We start from the raw sequence: 14,837 nt of genomic DNA, 5'->3' as shown, positions 1-14,837 counted from the left end.
ATCTGTTAAATCTCTTCCTCTCGCAGAGGTCCCCGACTAATTGGCAGCCTGTCAGAGCGCTCTGCCATGTGCCTGCGTCTATGGGCTCCTATCCCAACAAAAATACAAAAAAAACAACACACACACACTAAACAAAAACAGAAAACCCCACAACAAAAACAAAAGCGACAGAATCCAGAAGCTGGGAGAAGGATGGGGGATGAAAGCTCTGCCCTTTGTTCTGGAGGGAGGATGAATGACAAAGGCAGCGCTGCCACCAGGTCCTACATAGAGGCAGATATCAAACCATTTAACCTGAACATCAAATAGTAACATCCAATATGTGCAAATATATGTGCTATATAGACCTTATCCAGAAACGCAAGCAGACAAAATTCTGATTATTATCACTAACTGCTCTCCCCATTGAGTCGAAGTTATTACTGAGAATAGTCCAATTTGCAAGCAGCATGTTGTAGAGCAGGAGGAGCTGAGCAGATGGTTCATAGTGTCCTATCTGCAGACAGCATGTTATAGAGCAAGAGGAGCTGAGCAGATTGTACATAGTGTCCTATTTGCAGACAGCATTTTATAGCATGAGGGGTGGAAAACGTTGAGGTATATATAGTTTTCTTGGTAATGATTCAGTTTCAGAGATTCGGAGTCCCATGGGAGACCCAAAATCATGACCGTGTAAACATGCAAGAGTAGCTGACTGTCACCAGGTGGGAGTATGGATGTAATCAATATCTGTGACTGATGTATAGTTTTGCAGGAAAGAATAAAATCCAACGTGCGGCTCCACCTGCTCTATAACATGCTGCTTGCAGATGGTCTGTATAGTACCTGTTGGTGCTGGCCTTTCGTGATAAGGTTCCACTTGGTGAAGCGGGTGGGGTCTGATAGATGAAATTGTAGTCTGAGTTCTTCAGATCAAGTATCACCTGCAAAGGAAAATGAGAGAGTTCTGCATCACTTCTCATGTCTGGATAAGGCAAAGCTGCTGCATTGTTAATATACACACACACAAAAGAACGTAACCAGTAAAGGGTAACATCTAGAGAGGAGAATCCTACTTGGGTAAGAGTGTAGAGTAGTTATAAAGAGTATATTTCATACTGGAGGACGGACCCTCTTTAAGGAACACCCCAGTCAAAGCTAATTGAATAATACATGGTGCAGGGCCTGAAGGGAGCAGGACTCATTTTCATTTTATTCCTAGAGACTTGCCAGAACTTAGAGTCCTGCTCCTCCCTTCAGGCCTAAACCATGTATTATTCAATTAGCTTTGACTGGAGTGTTCCTTTAAAGGACATCTACCACCAGACAGTCCCTACTGTCTGGTTTTCTTATCCTTGTCAGTTTCGTAAATAAATCCACTTTATAAAAATGTGTTAATGAGCCGGAGGCGCTGAGGCCTATGTCAGCCGATCGTCTTCTGGTCCTGGCCGCTAATCAATTATTCACACCCCTTTGATAAAAATTCATAGTCTGACCCTCCTGCGAGCACCACAGACAATATTATTAATATTCGGGCGAGCGGTGGGGTCGGCCCGGTATGTTGTGACCATTTTTCCAATTTTCTTCGTTAAGAAAATCTGATAACTTAGCAAAATATTAGACTCCAGAGCTTCCTCCTATATAGCTCCTTATTCCAGCCTAAGACCAATCTTCAATCTGGTAGACGGACAGCTATTGACAATGGAGAAGTAACACTAAGCGGCACTATGCAGCCTGTTTTCTTACAGAGTACCGCTACATTCACACGATGTATGCCCGTTGTACCGTAGTACGGTGGTCATACATCGGCGCTGCGGAGAGGAGCAGGGGATGAGCGCTGCTCACCCCCGCCCCCCTCCATAGGGAGATACAGCGCACGGCGCCGTAATACGGGAGAAGATAGGACATGTCCTATCTTTTCCCGTGCTACGGAGCGGTACGGTGCCGCACGTGTGCTGCACCGTACCGCTCCCGTACAGGGCCGTGAGCCCATAGGAGTGTATGGGGGGCGTATATTGGCCGTATGTACGTCGGCCGTATATACGTCCCCCATACATGTGTGTGAATGTAGCCTAATGTTCACAACACTCACCTGCACACAATATCAAAAATCATCTTAAATGATTGTTACTCTTTAATTTCCCCGGTGAGGGCGCTGCAGGAAAATGAACATGTGCCCACAAGGCTACGGTCAGGCAGGCACACTTTGGGCGCGCTGGAGAGGAGGAGGGATGAGAGCTGCTCACCCATCCCCTTTCTATGGGAAATAGAGCCGCACGGCCTTTCTTACGGCCAAAGATAAAGCAAGTTCTATCTTTTTTGCACATTTGTGCTCACCGTGCCGAGCCCAGGCGCCATAGACGTGTATATCTGGCCACAAATTAGTGGCTGTATATACAAGTTCCCCATATGTTTGTGTAAATGCAGCTTTATTGCCATGTTTCCCACAGGACCCTAAGGTAAGATTGGTGACCGATGGTGGATTCTTCATGGGCCAGTTCACCGAGCTAGAACCCTGAAATAATGGAATAATGGAAAAACCATTTATTTTATAAGTGGACTAAACAACAATCTAGACATTAAATCTGTTCCAACCTCACTGTCCAAATAGTGTTTGCAACAATCCAGAGGGATCAACGTGGCATTCATTAGTAAAGTAACACTCTACATATAGTAAACGTGGGCACTAACAAGCAATCGCGGGAGTTTTAAAAAAGGAAATCTCCTCAAAGAAACAGATTTCCTTGAAATTACGGAATGTTTTTATGTTCTGAGTGAGCAACAGGATATAACGAACATAAACCAGTGGAAACAATACATCGAAGGCCTGAGGGTCACATTAAAGGTTAAAGAAGAATCCTTGAGTTAATATAATGAAGCAAAGTCTATATAGTATACACAGTATGTGCAGCATAACATCCTAACAAAAGCTCCTGATACTTTGACTTATTACAGATTGGTTCAGCTTCCACTTATTTTAGTTTATGAGATGATTCAAGGATGGAGTCCTGTGTAATGTCTGTAGATTACAACGTGCACATTGCTAGGAAACCGGTCAGAGGAAGGAACTAGGAGTGAGTTCATAGTCTGATAATACAAAGGACTCCTGCAAGCCAGCTCTGTGCATATTCCCTGGACACCACGCGTGTATCTGGAGCGATAGACTCCCAATTCCTGCTATGAATGGACCTGGACAGTCATGATTACAGTCCTCTGGGGACAGGAACACAAGGGAGCCTTGATTCACAAGACCTACTATAATGAAGAGCACTCGGAGAACTAGCAATTTACTTGTACTTTTATCAGGTGTTTTGCCTGGCACTGCTAGACATGAGTATTTCCTAGTGTTCGGGGTTATCAATGGTTAGGTCAGTTCACATGTTTGTGGTCGGTCCAGTAATGCTTCTGGGACATGGACAGTGTTTTCAGGACAGAATACCGCCATGTGAAAGCCTATACCTACACGCTTCATCATACATAATAAACCGTACCTGCTCACTCAAGGGGGGCAGTTTATTTGGTTCGGCTGTCAGGTTTGTCAGATCTTCTAAGATGGTCTGTAAGTGGGTTATTTCTCCCAGCATGCCAATCTCTTCATCCTATTGAAGAAAAAGTACAACAATATTTATAAAAATCATAAAAATGTTACCCGAAAACTCAAACTAAAGGATGCTACGGCCACATCAATACAAAACAGGTTTCTGGCATTAGCTTCTACTTACATGGTACATTAAAGAACAACTGTAAAGGTTTTTTCCCCCCACAAATCAATAGCTCTTGGGATGTAAAACAACTCTGCTGCATATAGGTAATAAAGATAATAGGCAGTTTGTTTGCTATCCTCCTCAGATTATCTCAGTGCTGCAGTAGCTCCTTTCTCTGCCTGTGCTGACTAGCCCTGTGAATACATCTGATAAACAAATTTATGGTCTCAAAAGAGGGGAGGTCATGTGACAGAGCTCTCTTGGTGTATGTAGCAGAGCTGAGCTGAGCGTGTTCAGGACTGTCTCCTACACAGAACAGGGAGGTACAAGATTTCCCCTGTTCCCCATAAGTTCCTCCATCCCAGTCTGGGATTCTAAAAACAAAAACAAACAAAAAAAAAAACTTTCTTTCTCTTCACCTCATGCTGAAGCCCTCCTCCCACCTTGTACTTGGCACTTTGTGCACTGTGCAAAAGCTATTTACCCTTAGTGCTCACACAGCACAGGCTATAGACTGCATGTAACTGGTTTACTTATGATTTCTTCCACTATTACATGTCCCCTGCTACTGTGGTTATCCTGCTGATGTGACACTAATAGTCCCATCGTGACCACTCAAGACTTACCAAGACTGGCTTCAGGAAAGACACAAACATACAGAAGCGCCCTCGCTCTTCCACCAGTGCTCGATACACAGCCCTCTTCTCGGTTTCTTCTAGAAGCATGTACTTGTCATTGACGTCCTGGAGGACACTGTCCAGCTGCATGCGAGCATCATCTTTGCCTATGGGAAAAACAAGAGATTGACCTTGAAGACTTGACCTTAGCAGACCGGGATCTGGTGCACTCATATGTTACCACTAAACATCTTATCTTTAGTTTACATATTAGCATAGAGATTCCAAATAGTGTAATATAATAAACATCCATATCTAGGCCAAAAATATTAAGATATTCATAGAATGGGACCTTGAAATCAAAGTGGAAGGGGAATAACACCCAGCACCCCCTCTGTTCTCAGTACCTGATGAAGAGACAATGGAACAAGAAGCAGACAGCTCTGTTCTGTGTGGTGGTCAGATCAGATTACTGCAAGTCAGCTCTTGTTAACAGTTACTCAGTTCAACCACTACACCGAGAACAGAGCTGTCCGCCTCATTTCCTATTTACTGTTTATGAGCTGTAGAGAGCAGATGATATGTGGTGGTTCTGGGTGTTAGACCCCCACCAATTGATACTGATGATAGGCCACCAATATCCTAAGACCTCAAAACCCAAAACAGATTAAAAAGAAACACTTAAAGGAAACCTACCATATGATTTCATGCATTATGAACCAAACATACCTTGAGAATGCTGTAGCTACATGGATGCAGAAACATATCTTGTTTAATCCCTAAACTGAATGTTTTTGCTTAAAAACAATTATAAAATTACGATAATGAAGAGGTGAGAAGAGTCCTGAATTTTACAATCTGTTTTCCAGCAAAACCACTCAACTCCGGGATTAAACAAGATATGATCCTGCATCAGTGTAGCTACAGCATTCTCAGGGTATGTTTGATTCATAATGCATCAAATCAAATCATTTACATTACTATATATAAAACTAGCCTTAAATCACGACTTGGGACTAAAATATTTGGCACCTTTCCAAATTTCTGATCTGTTACTTAGTAATACTATAATATCTAACAAATATCAAGATGATTTTTGAACTTAGTGCAGAACCTTCTATGAGCTCCAGATGTCACTGCTATCGTCATCTATAGGAATCATACATCTATGGAAGGAGTGACACTGTATCTACAGGCTGTAGAATCTAATAATTTACGATCACGTAGAAGTTACAAACATACTTATTCCATTATCGAGTAAAATGACTCTAATTTGATAAAACTGTAGTAATGTGTACAATCCTACAGCAAATATCTAAAGGATCAAACAGATGTGATGTAAAGGGATAGGGTTATGTCATCTGACCTTCCAAGAAGGAACTTATTATCTCCATGAAAGGTGCCCTTTTACTAGTATCAAGCATAGGCTAAAGGTTTCTTAATAGCAGCACCAACATTATTTAGGTTTTCCTACTCAAGGAATAAATCAGCAAATGCCGCTGAAGAATGTGAAGGACAAATGGACTCCCTGCGTCCTCCTCACACAGCTGACACGCAGCAGCTGTACACTCATATGTGCTACAAAGCATTACTCAACAGTAAAAATACTCCGCCACACTCACACAAACATCCATGTGAATCTACTATTGGGGTTTGTTCACACAGAGCAGAGAGGCTTTCCGGTGACATCTGACCCCAGAGAGGAAAGAAATGCCTGATAAATTCTTACATGAGAAGATGACCTTACACAGAAACATTGTACAGGCAGTCCCCTACTTAAGAACACCCGACTTACAAACGGATCTCTGGATGTTGGTAATTTACTGTACTTAAGCCCTAGGCTACAATAAACAGCTGTAACAGTTATCACAGGTGTCTGTAACGAAGCTTTAATCCTGGTTATTCTGACAATCTAACATTTTTAAAATCCAATTTGTCTTGGGTTACAATTATAAAATAAACAGTTTTGACTTGCATACAAACTCATCTTAAGAACAATCCTACAGAACCGATCTTGTACATAACCCAGGAACTGCCTGTATATGTATATATGTTGCTTGTCTGAGGTTTCCGGTAACGCTATCACTCTAAGGCTACATTCACACGACCGTATATGTGCACACGTGTGGCACCGTACCCGGGAAAAAGATAGGACATGTCCCATCTTTTCCTGTAATACGGCGCCGTGCGCCAGACATCCCTATGGAGAGGGTTGGGGGCGAGCTGCGCTCACCTCCTCCTCTCCCCGCGCGCTGCCGTTGCCTGCTACGGTATGGTACGGCGGGCAACGGCAGTGTGAATGCAGCCTAACACTGCGGCGTTTGTTCAAGTACTAGGGTGACCCAGCTGAGAATTATTTACACATGACTTAGGATGCATTCGCACGGGGCATTAACGAAAGAGAACAGCTGAGAAGAAATGTGTCTGATTACATTGCTGTTAACATCACGTTCACAAAACACATGCGTTAACGCAATGTTAACTCATGCATTAACATAGCGTTAACAAATACATGGGTTTGTAAACGCAAATTATGCTGGCAATTATGTGCCGTCGTATGATGCAAGGCACGCCTCCCGCCCCTAGTGCAGCGGATAACATCTAGAGTAGCAGATCTGTGTCTGGTGTCTGTGCCGCCGGGCTCTGCCGAGAAGCATGTGCAATGTAAACGTAACGAGTAACCACAACTATAGGATTTGTACTTGCTGGTCCTCAGCGTTAAACATTGCAATTGCGCTTAGAAACACATCGGAGAGAGGCTTGGCCCCATCGCATGCCCGATGTGCCATGATGTACCTGGGTAGCACTGGAGCAAGAGAAGGAATCGGTAAGGTAAGTTTTTGTTTTTTTTGACTAACGTTAAAAATTTTCAACACCCACACACCCCCTTTAATTTCCTGACATACACTAGCGTGACTACTAACAGCTAGGAGCAGAAATATCCATGTTTTCATTATACAGCCCCTGGCCATTAGTTACTCCTGAGAATCACGACATGAGACGTGTCTGGAGTTGCTGTAGAGATTTTAGGCGAGTTAATTAAATCCTCTACAGGGAACATCTAAAATGTGCATCCTGAAAAGGAACAATCCTCATCTTCTTTCCAGACTATGCTTAGAATGTAGATGAAGAGTCCTGCGCTCCTGATCCGGCACACAATACATTATACTGTGCGGTGTGGGGCGGATTCTGTAACAATGCTGTCAAAGACAATGCAGAAAATGTCAGACGTTGTCCCTTGAGGTATAACAAACATGTGCCCTACTTCGCTCATACCCTTGTTCCTCTACTTCCGTTTAACATTAATGTTGGACTTAAACACGACAAGTGTATATTATAGTTTAGTAAATGGCCTTAAAGGGAATGTCTGCAGCTTTGTACAGACAAACCTGTTTGAACAGGGTTAGGTGTTGGTTAATAAGATCAGTGTAATACCTTTGTGTGTATTGTTACTAACAACAGGAATTTAAAAATGTATTTATATTCCAGGTTTGCAGCTGGACTTACAGCACTCAAGTGCACTGGTGTGGGAGATTGTTTCAATGTATTGCTGTACAGCCCAAACCTCCTGATGTAGCAGGCTTCTGTTTAAATACTACAGCGGTTATTCAGGTGGGAGGGGCTGTGCAGCAATACACTGAAGAAATCCCATACATCAATGTGCACAGAATCCAGCTACAATCCGGGTATATAAATGCATTTATACTGCGCATTCTCATTTACCATTCAACTAATTTCTATAAGATTATAGGGGTATTCCCATTTAATTCATTTCCCATAAGTAAACATTTCTTCATTTGGATGTTAAAAATGTACCCATGTGAAGATAATTTCTCATAAATGTGGCCCCTTAGAAACAAGAGCTTTCTTGGATACGACCTGCACTCTGGCACCGGTGGCCAGACATGCGCTATTGAGCCCTGTCTGACCACCTGGATTCAGCATTCATTACCACAAGATGGCCGTAGAACATGTAGTCACTCGCGGACATTTCGTATACAAAAACTTTTTGTTTCTTTGTGCAATCCCTCCAGCAGAAGTGGTCGTATCCAAGGACACAGTTATATCCAAGGACCGTATGGGTACATTATAAGAACTTATCGTCACATAGGTAACTTTTTTTTTTAATAACACCGAATTGAAGATGTATATTGTATGTATATGGCAGATTAATCAAACTGCACGTGAATGCCCAGACAAGAATACCCCTTTAATGGTCCCTTGACAGCTGAATCGAGGGAGAAAAGAGTTGGGCTGTTGAATGTATTATAGGTTTTGTTTTCTCCTATTATTTGGAACACATTCACACTTGGCCGACACGTATGGCCCTTAACTTTTTCACCTCATTGCAATGTTTACATGGATCCCTGCTGTTGAATCCCTACCAATTCCAATTCTATAAAAATGCCACGTTTATGGTCCAAATACTTAAGTAAAAAAAAAATCCTTTTTGGCCTGCGTCTTATGAATGCTATTTGCCAAACTATACCCCACCCATGCTATACAGCATGAAAAGATAAGGAAGCCCAGCCTAGGAGTGTTTATGCTGTACGGCTATTCTACATAGTTTTACAGGAAGGCTTGCTTATGCCTTCACAGCGTGTCAGCAAATGTGAACTTTGGAAACACTGGATGCAAGCGATAGTCTGATTTAAGTTCAAGAATGCGCCTTAACGGCGGCTCTGGAACATTTCATAACCATATGACCAATGCTTAACATTTTTCACTACAATCTCCAAGAGAACCAATGAAAATAAAATGCCATTTTTATCTTTCCTATCTCCTCAGCTGTTTTCTTCTTCTTCTGAAGCGTAAAGTTATAGTCCTAGATTGTAACGCTGCGCAGGTGTAGAGTTATGTGGACGGGAGGTTACCAGACAGAACACATAATACTCGTATATGTCATAAGATGGATTATAAATATCGAAACGTATAGTACAGCCAAGTTACAGACTGAACAAAAACCATCTGCTTCGTGGACTGATAGGAACCTGCTATATAGGTGTTTGCTGCTCATCCCAAACCAGAAAATATGGTCTTAAAATTGATCCTCAACTCAAAAAAGTCTGTAGTACATGTCTTCATGCCATAAGGTATAGGATCCTATAAGGTCAACAAACCTTTAAAAAAATGCAATATTCAATAATGTTGGCTGAAGAAGCTGACTAGTATATACATGTCCGTATTACCTCAGGGAAGAGGTTTTTGTCAGCAGCTATCCCTCATTTTCATTCAGAACACATGCACACTTGGCTGAGTAAATCTTGCCAAGATCAGTGAGTATGGCGAAATAAGACACCTTTGGTGGTGTAATTGGTAATTCACGTCATCCAAAAAGGTTTGTGAACTATAATTGGCTTCCATTTTATAATCAGAACCGGCAGCTATCAGATATTATGGATTATTAAAGTATAAGTAACTTCACCTGTAAAGTTATATATGCTAATCTTAAAGGCGACTGCCCAAAATAACATCAGTGCAAACCATGCTGCTGTATTTTCCTCTCACAAATCATTCATAACGGGCACAGTAAATATAAAATCTTGTCATAAATGCACACAGTCAGTCAGAACTGGGCATAAGTGACTTATACCGCATGCAGGGAATAGGAGGCGAATATTGTTCTTTTATTACATGTTTGCATTGCCAGAGATCCAGGGAAACTGTACATATAGGCTATATTTACAATGACTTCAGCTGGACAACCCCTTTAAGTCAACAGCAAGCATTGAATATTAGCTGATGACTTCCCGGGCAGATTACCATTTAAAATGCATACTCTGCAGACATTTTGTGTGAGGAAACGGTCATGCTATGATCCCCACATGCCACCTCAAGTACGTGCCACAGGCCGGAGTAGGAAAATGCCTTGTGGTGGAGTGGGGAAGTTAACAAGCCATAGATTCAGATAAACGGAAAGGAAAAAATGGAAAAGCGACAACGTGGTTTTTACAACCGTGTATCCCAAGACTAACGCTGGTTACTCAACAAATCTTTTTTTCTAGTGAGAAACACATAAATCTTTGTATATTTAAACTGAGGAAGATCTTTGTGTTCATAATCTAACCTGCAGTGACGCCAAGAAAAATCCACCATATTGACAAAACCCCCTTTCAGGAGAGAAGCCGTGAGGTAATTCCTCAGGATGGCTGTGGAAACGCACACTCCCTGGCCAAAAACAAGGCTGCCGAGTTACAAACATTCAAGGAACCTAAAATCTAGATTAGTGGTGTACACCAGAACTATCATTGAATCCCACAAAACAATGTTCTTCAGCTGTCATCCAGATTAATTTGGGGACCTCAGAAACCTTAAGATTTGTCCTGCAGAAGGGATAAATATTTCAATGCTTAATAAATCTTTTCAGCCCTTTATTTGTGGAAAAGATGGGTGATAACCAATGTAGTAAAACCTACTTCAAACTAGAAGACCTAGTAGACTTTACGTTTTTTTAAGGAATGACATATGGACTCTTTGGTGACATACGGTCCATAGATCAGTGGTTTTCAACCCAAGAACAGCACGCAACAGCAGGTTGCTTTAGTTTGTAATTTTTTTTTTCCCATCTGTTACTGGAAAAGCTGAGTGGTACAATTATTCACTGCATCTTCCATAACCAACTTTCTCAGTAATCTGAAAGTCACAGTTTAATGAGTGGAAATGGACGTGTATGAGGGGCATTCAGTAGAAAACTGAAGGAGAAGAATGAAAACTTCTATTCTTTCTCCCTATAGAGGTCTCTGAAAGGCGCACAATTTCCTGTCTTTCCTATTTCCTCTGTTACACTTCCTTCCCCCACAAAACAACTCCATTAATCTAACATGTATTTACAGCAGGAAGTTTCGTTTTGAGCCATAAATCCTGAGAATTATCTGTGATCTGTGGCTGTAAGCCTGAGCATTGCTAACATAGCTGTATAGAAAGCTGTACACAGAATAAAAGCATAAAAGATTAATATTACAAAAGACAGCGCAAAGTGCACCAGGCTACATTACATTATACATTTAATTTTTTTTTTCTGTTTAAACGCATTTATAAGGTGCATATTTCTTCATAAGAACATTGTGAATTCCAAAAAAACAGATTGATTTGGGGATAACCCCTCTAAATTCCGCTGCTCTTAGTGCAATGAAGAACACATTATATTACCTTTCTTTACTTTCTTTTGTAACTTTATTGTATCTGAGGATTTTTTCTTAATCTCAGCCCGGGCCTTCTTATACTCTGAAAGAAAAACAACAAGAATTATTGAAAATGGATCTCATCCCACAGACTTGTAGAGGACATGTCCTCAGGCGGAAAAGCTGCTGTAACAATAAAGTCCCAGTTTTGCTCATATTAACATACTATATCACAGCTAGATAAAAATACTAAACTTGCAGTACCCTGAAGGAAATGTTCATTTGGTGCTGAATATTGTTCCTATACACTAAGGGTCTACCGATACCAAAAACTTAAAAACTTCAGTGTACAGACCCTTCATAGGATGCCAGTCATTGCTTCACGAGCCCTGATCTAAGCTCTATCCACTATAGTGCTAGGTAACTGGTGGACCACCAGTGCGAACCCCACATCCTCACCTTCCAATAACGTAGCGTACAATACACAGATTCACTATGTATAGTTCTGCACCACTTTCTTTATATTTAAAATAAAGCCCCCCCCCCCCCCCCCAAGTTTAGAAATGTCTTTTACTTCATCATCCACAAAATCTGTCTATAAATGGCCACAGTGTGTCAAGTGATCCTCACTGTCAATGACCAACTAACCTTCCAGGATCTTAAGCCTGTATTCATGAATCCTATCACAAGGTCCTGGAAGGTAGATTGGTCTTTACATATCAAGAAAGCGGAGATGAACTATTAAAAGATGTATATTGGTAAATTCCCTTAACCCCCCCCCCCCCCCCCACGTTGGAAAACACGTTACAAAAAACATGAAGTAAAGTGAGCAAAACCTTTAAGCACAAGGGCCTGGAAGGCAGTACAGGTTGCTGAACCTTCCTGTTATTTCTTATGTGGAATGTGAACTCCTTCAACTTTTTCCAAGGCTGCTATTAGGACACAAGTATACGTCTCAGGCATAGCACAAAGTCAGCCATGTATGATGGAGACGTAGAAGGCGGACCAGGAATATAGAGCCCAGCATTGTATTTAGGTTGCAACTACACAAATGTTGTACCTTTTTTTAATGACAAAGTCAGCAAAGGACAAAGACTTTTCTTTACAGAGCAGGATTTGATACACAACTGCACTAGAGGCAGGGACTAATCTGTCCTTATTTAACTTTTAAAACTCAGCAAATATTTAGAGTACAGCTCAAGCAAACAGAACATCCAGGACACCATCCAGCAGTATTTCATTAACCAATCCGTACATTCCACTAAAAAAAAGGAAAAATACATGAATATATTGACAACTAGGTTTTCATTCCGCTGGTCAAAGGGGTGTATCCTTTTTAGGCCCAAATAACACCCGTGTATGGGCTTTCCATTATACCCCCGTGTATAAAAACAAGCGTGATGGAAAATAAAGACAGGTCATCCATTCCCCAAATAGACCATCCGCTAAATGCCATTAAAAGTGGGGGTGGGGAAGAATGGGGGCCTTGGGGGAGATGTGGGCCGCAGTCCTATTTCCCCCAACTGAATGTCTAATGGAAAGAGACACCCCTCCTACAAATGTCAACACCCAGTTGTTAAATTATTCATATATTTCTAAGATTAATAACAGGAGGAGTGACACAGTACATAGTAAAATGCCTACAAATGAAATATAAGGAACACAACACAATTATTTACTTTCATCTTATATCAAAACCTGTTGACTTTCCAGACTTGTAATGTCTAAAGTCGACAGGATTTGGTATAAAATGAAAGTTGTCTAATAGGCACACCTTAAAACTTTCTGCTATATTTCTGTGTACGAAGTGCATTATCTGCCATTTTCACCTGTATGCTGGTTTCCTTATTCTAACCAACCAAGTAGGTGTTACTAATTAGGGGCGTTTCCCTGCACTGATACCGTCCAATCAATGTTGATCGTGTCAAACTGGTAACACCTACTTGGCTTAGTCATAAATTTCTGAAAAGAATACCACGGCACAACACAAAGCTATTAGACAAAATGCTAAACAATTGTTATTGGCCCAGACCTGTATGGACAGATTTTAAACTACTGCCCACACCTGGATTTAGAAGCAGGCTTATTTTATGGAGGAGGGAAGATATTAGCATGCCTGGAGCTAATGTGAGTTTTCAATAAATCAGCAAGGAAGAACACAGTGACATCTGCACTTTGCAGAAAAGAGAGTTGCGAGACACCGTTTCTGAAAATTACTTGCAACATAATAAAGAACAGAAAAATCTAAGTATTTGCAAATCTGCAAGTTTGCAAATTTGCAAGTCCGTAAAGCTTTGTTAGAAATAGATATTTTGATACATATGCTGTTAAATATTGTCTAATAGTCATATTTGAAATGTCCAAGAGGAGAACATTCTGACAAAACCGAGACATGACGTATAGGTTTTCTACCTTTAGCGTGGTCCTTGTCGAGTTGACTTGCAATTTTCTTCCACTCCTCAATTTTTCCTTCTAGGGGGTTTATTAAGCTGTCACTCAGGGCTCTGAGGAGGAAAAAAAACATAACAATTAAGAAAGTCAAAGAGCTGAAGGAGGCAACATTAGACAATGAGGCAGACTAACTATTATCCAATTCTCACACGCAGTCAAGACGCTATGATGGAACAAGCCTTAAATTCACTTCAAAACGTCAAGTCATTCTGGTCAACGGGACCCCATGAACCTTATGGTGGTGTATGGGTAGGTCATATTAGGTGGGATTTCCTTTTTACAGGAAACCCAAAGTTTAGGTCTTGATGTTGCGACTGGTAAATTTTCAGAAAACAATAATATGCTATTGCAGGTTTGGTGCCCTTCACTGCATAATCCCACAAAAGGGTGAAGCCAGAAGCCACCACCTGGAGGACTTTGCACTATATCAAGGCCTTATTCACATATTGCTGGTGAGTAATGTTACTGCTGAAGACATGACGTGTTTTCCATAACGTGTGGATACGGTCTAATTTTTTTCCTCGCAGGGGTAGGAGAGAACCTTAACGACCTTGTCAATCAAGTTTTTCAACAAGATAGAAGATTTTGGGATGGGGGGTAGATCTAGTCAGCAATGATAATTTTTGCCCAAAGGGCTCAGACATAACTAGATGAGCCCTTGAGTGAGATGACCATTTCGCGGTTCGCTTAAAGCCTCCGCTTTGTACAACGTGTCAAAACAGACCCTTGTAATTGGTCACCTTAAACAAATACATCTTGCGAACATTCATGACACTGCAACATATGAAGAAAGAAATGCCGTAAATAGTCAAGACATTTTCAAGCAGCTATTTCCTCAAGATCAGTTGACGCCAGAAGACTCCAAACAATTACTGGAGGACATGACATGAGGAGAACATCTTTTAAATGGGTAGACACCAAAAGAGTTATTGTTAGCTTGGAAAGACGCTCTTCACTGCCTCATC

General features: G+C 41.3%; 1 protein-coding gene across 2 annotated transcripts in view; it reads right to left on the bottom strand.

Annotated features, from left to right (window-relative positions):
* Nucleotides 1–14,837, bottom strand: part of LOC140064698 (protein MTSS 1-like) — a 92,040-nt gene that overhangs the window by 16,659 nt on the left and 60,544 nt on the right. For both annotated transcript variants that reach the window (XM_072111834.1, XM_072111835.1), the window contains exons 5-9: nt 13,834–13,925; nt 11,450–11,524; nt 4,310–4,467; nt 3,471–3,578; nt 826–923 (exon numbers count right to left, since the gene is read on the bottom strand). In XM_072111834.1, coding sequence (XP_071967935.1) covers nt 826–923; nt 3,471–3,578; nt 4,310–4,467; nt 11,450–11,524; nt 13,834–13,925 — 531 coding nt within the window. The remainder of the gene's footprint in view (nt 1–825; nt 924–3,470; nt 3,579–4,309; nt 4,468–11,449; nt 11,525–13,833; nt 13,926–14,837) is intronic.

This window comes from Engystomops pustulosus, chromosome 6 (genome assembly GCF_040894005.1).
Source record: "Engystomops pustulosus chromosome 6, aEngPut4.maternal, whole genome shotgun sequence".
NCBI classification, from domain to species: Eukaryota; Metazoa; Chordata; class Amphibia; order Anura; family Leptodactylidae; genus Engystomops; species Engystomops pustulosus.
This window is presented reverse-complemented; position numbering and strand designations above follow the sequence as displayed.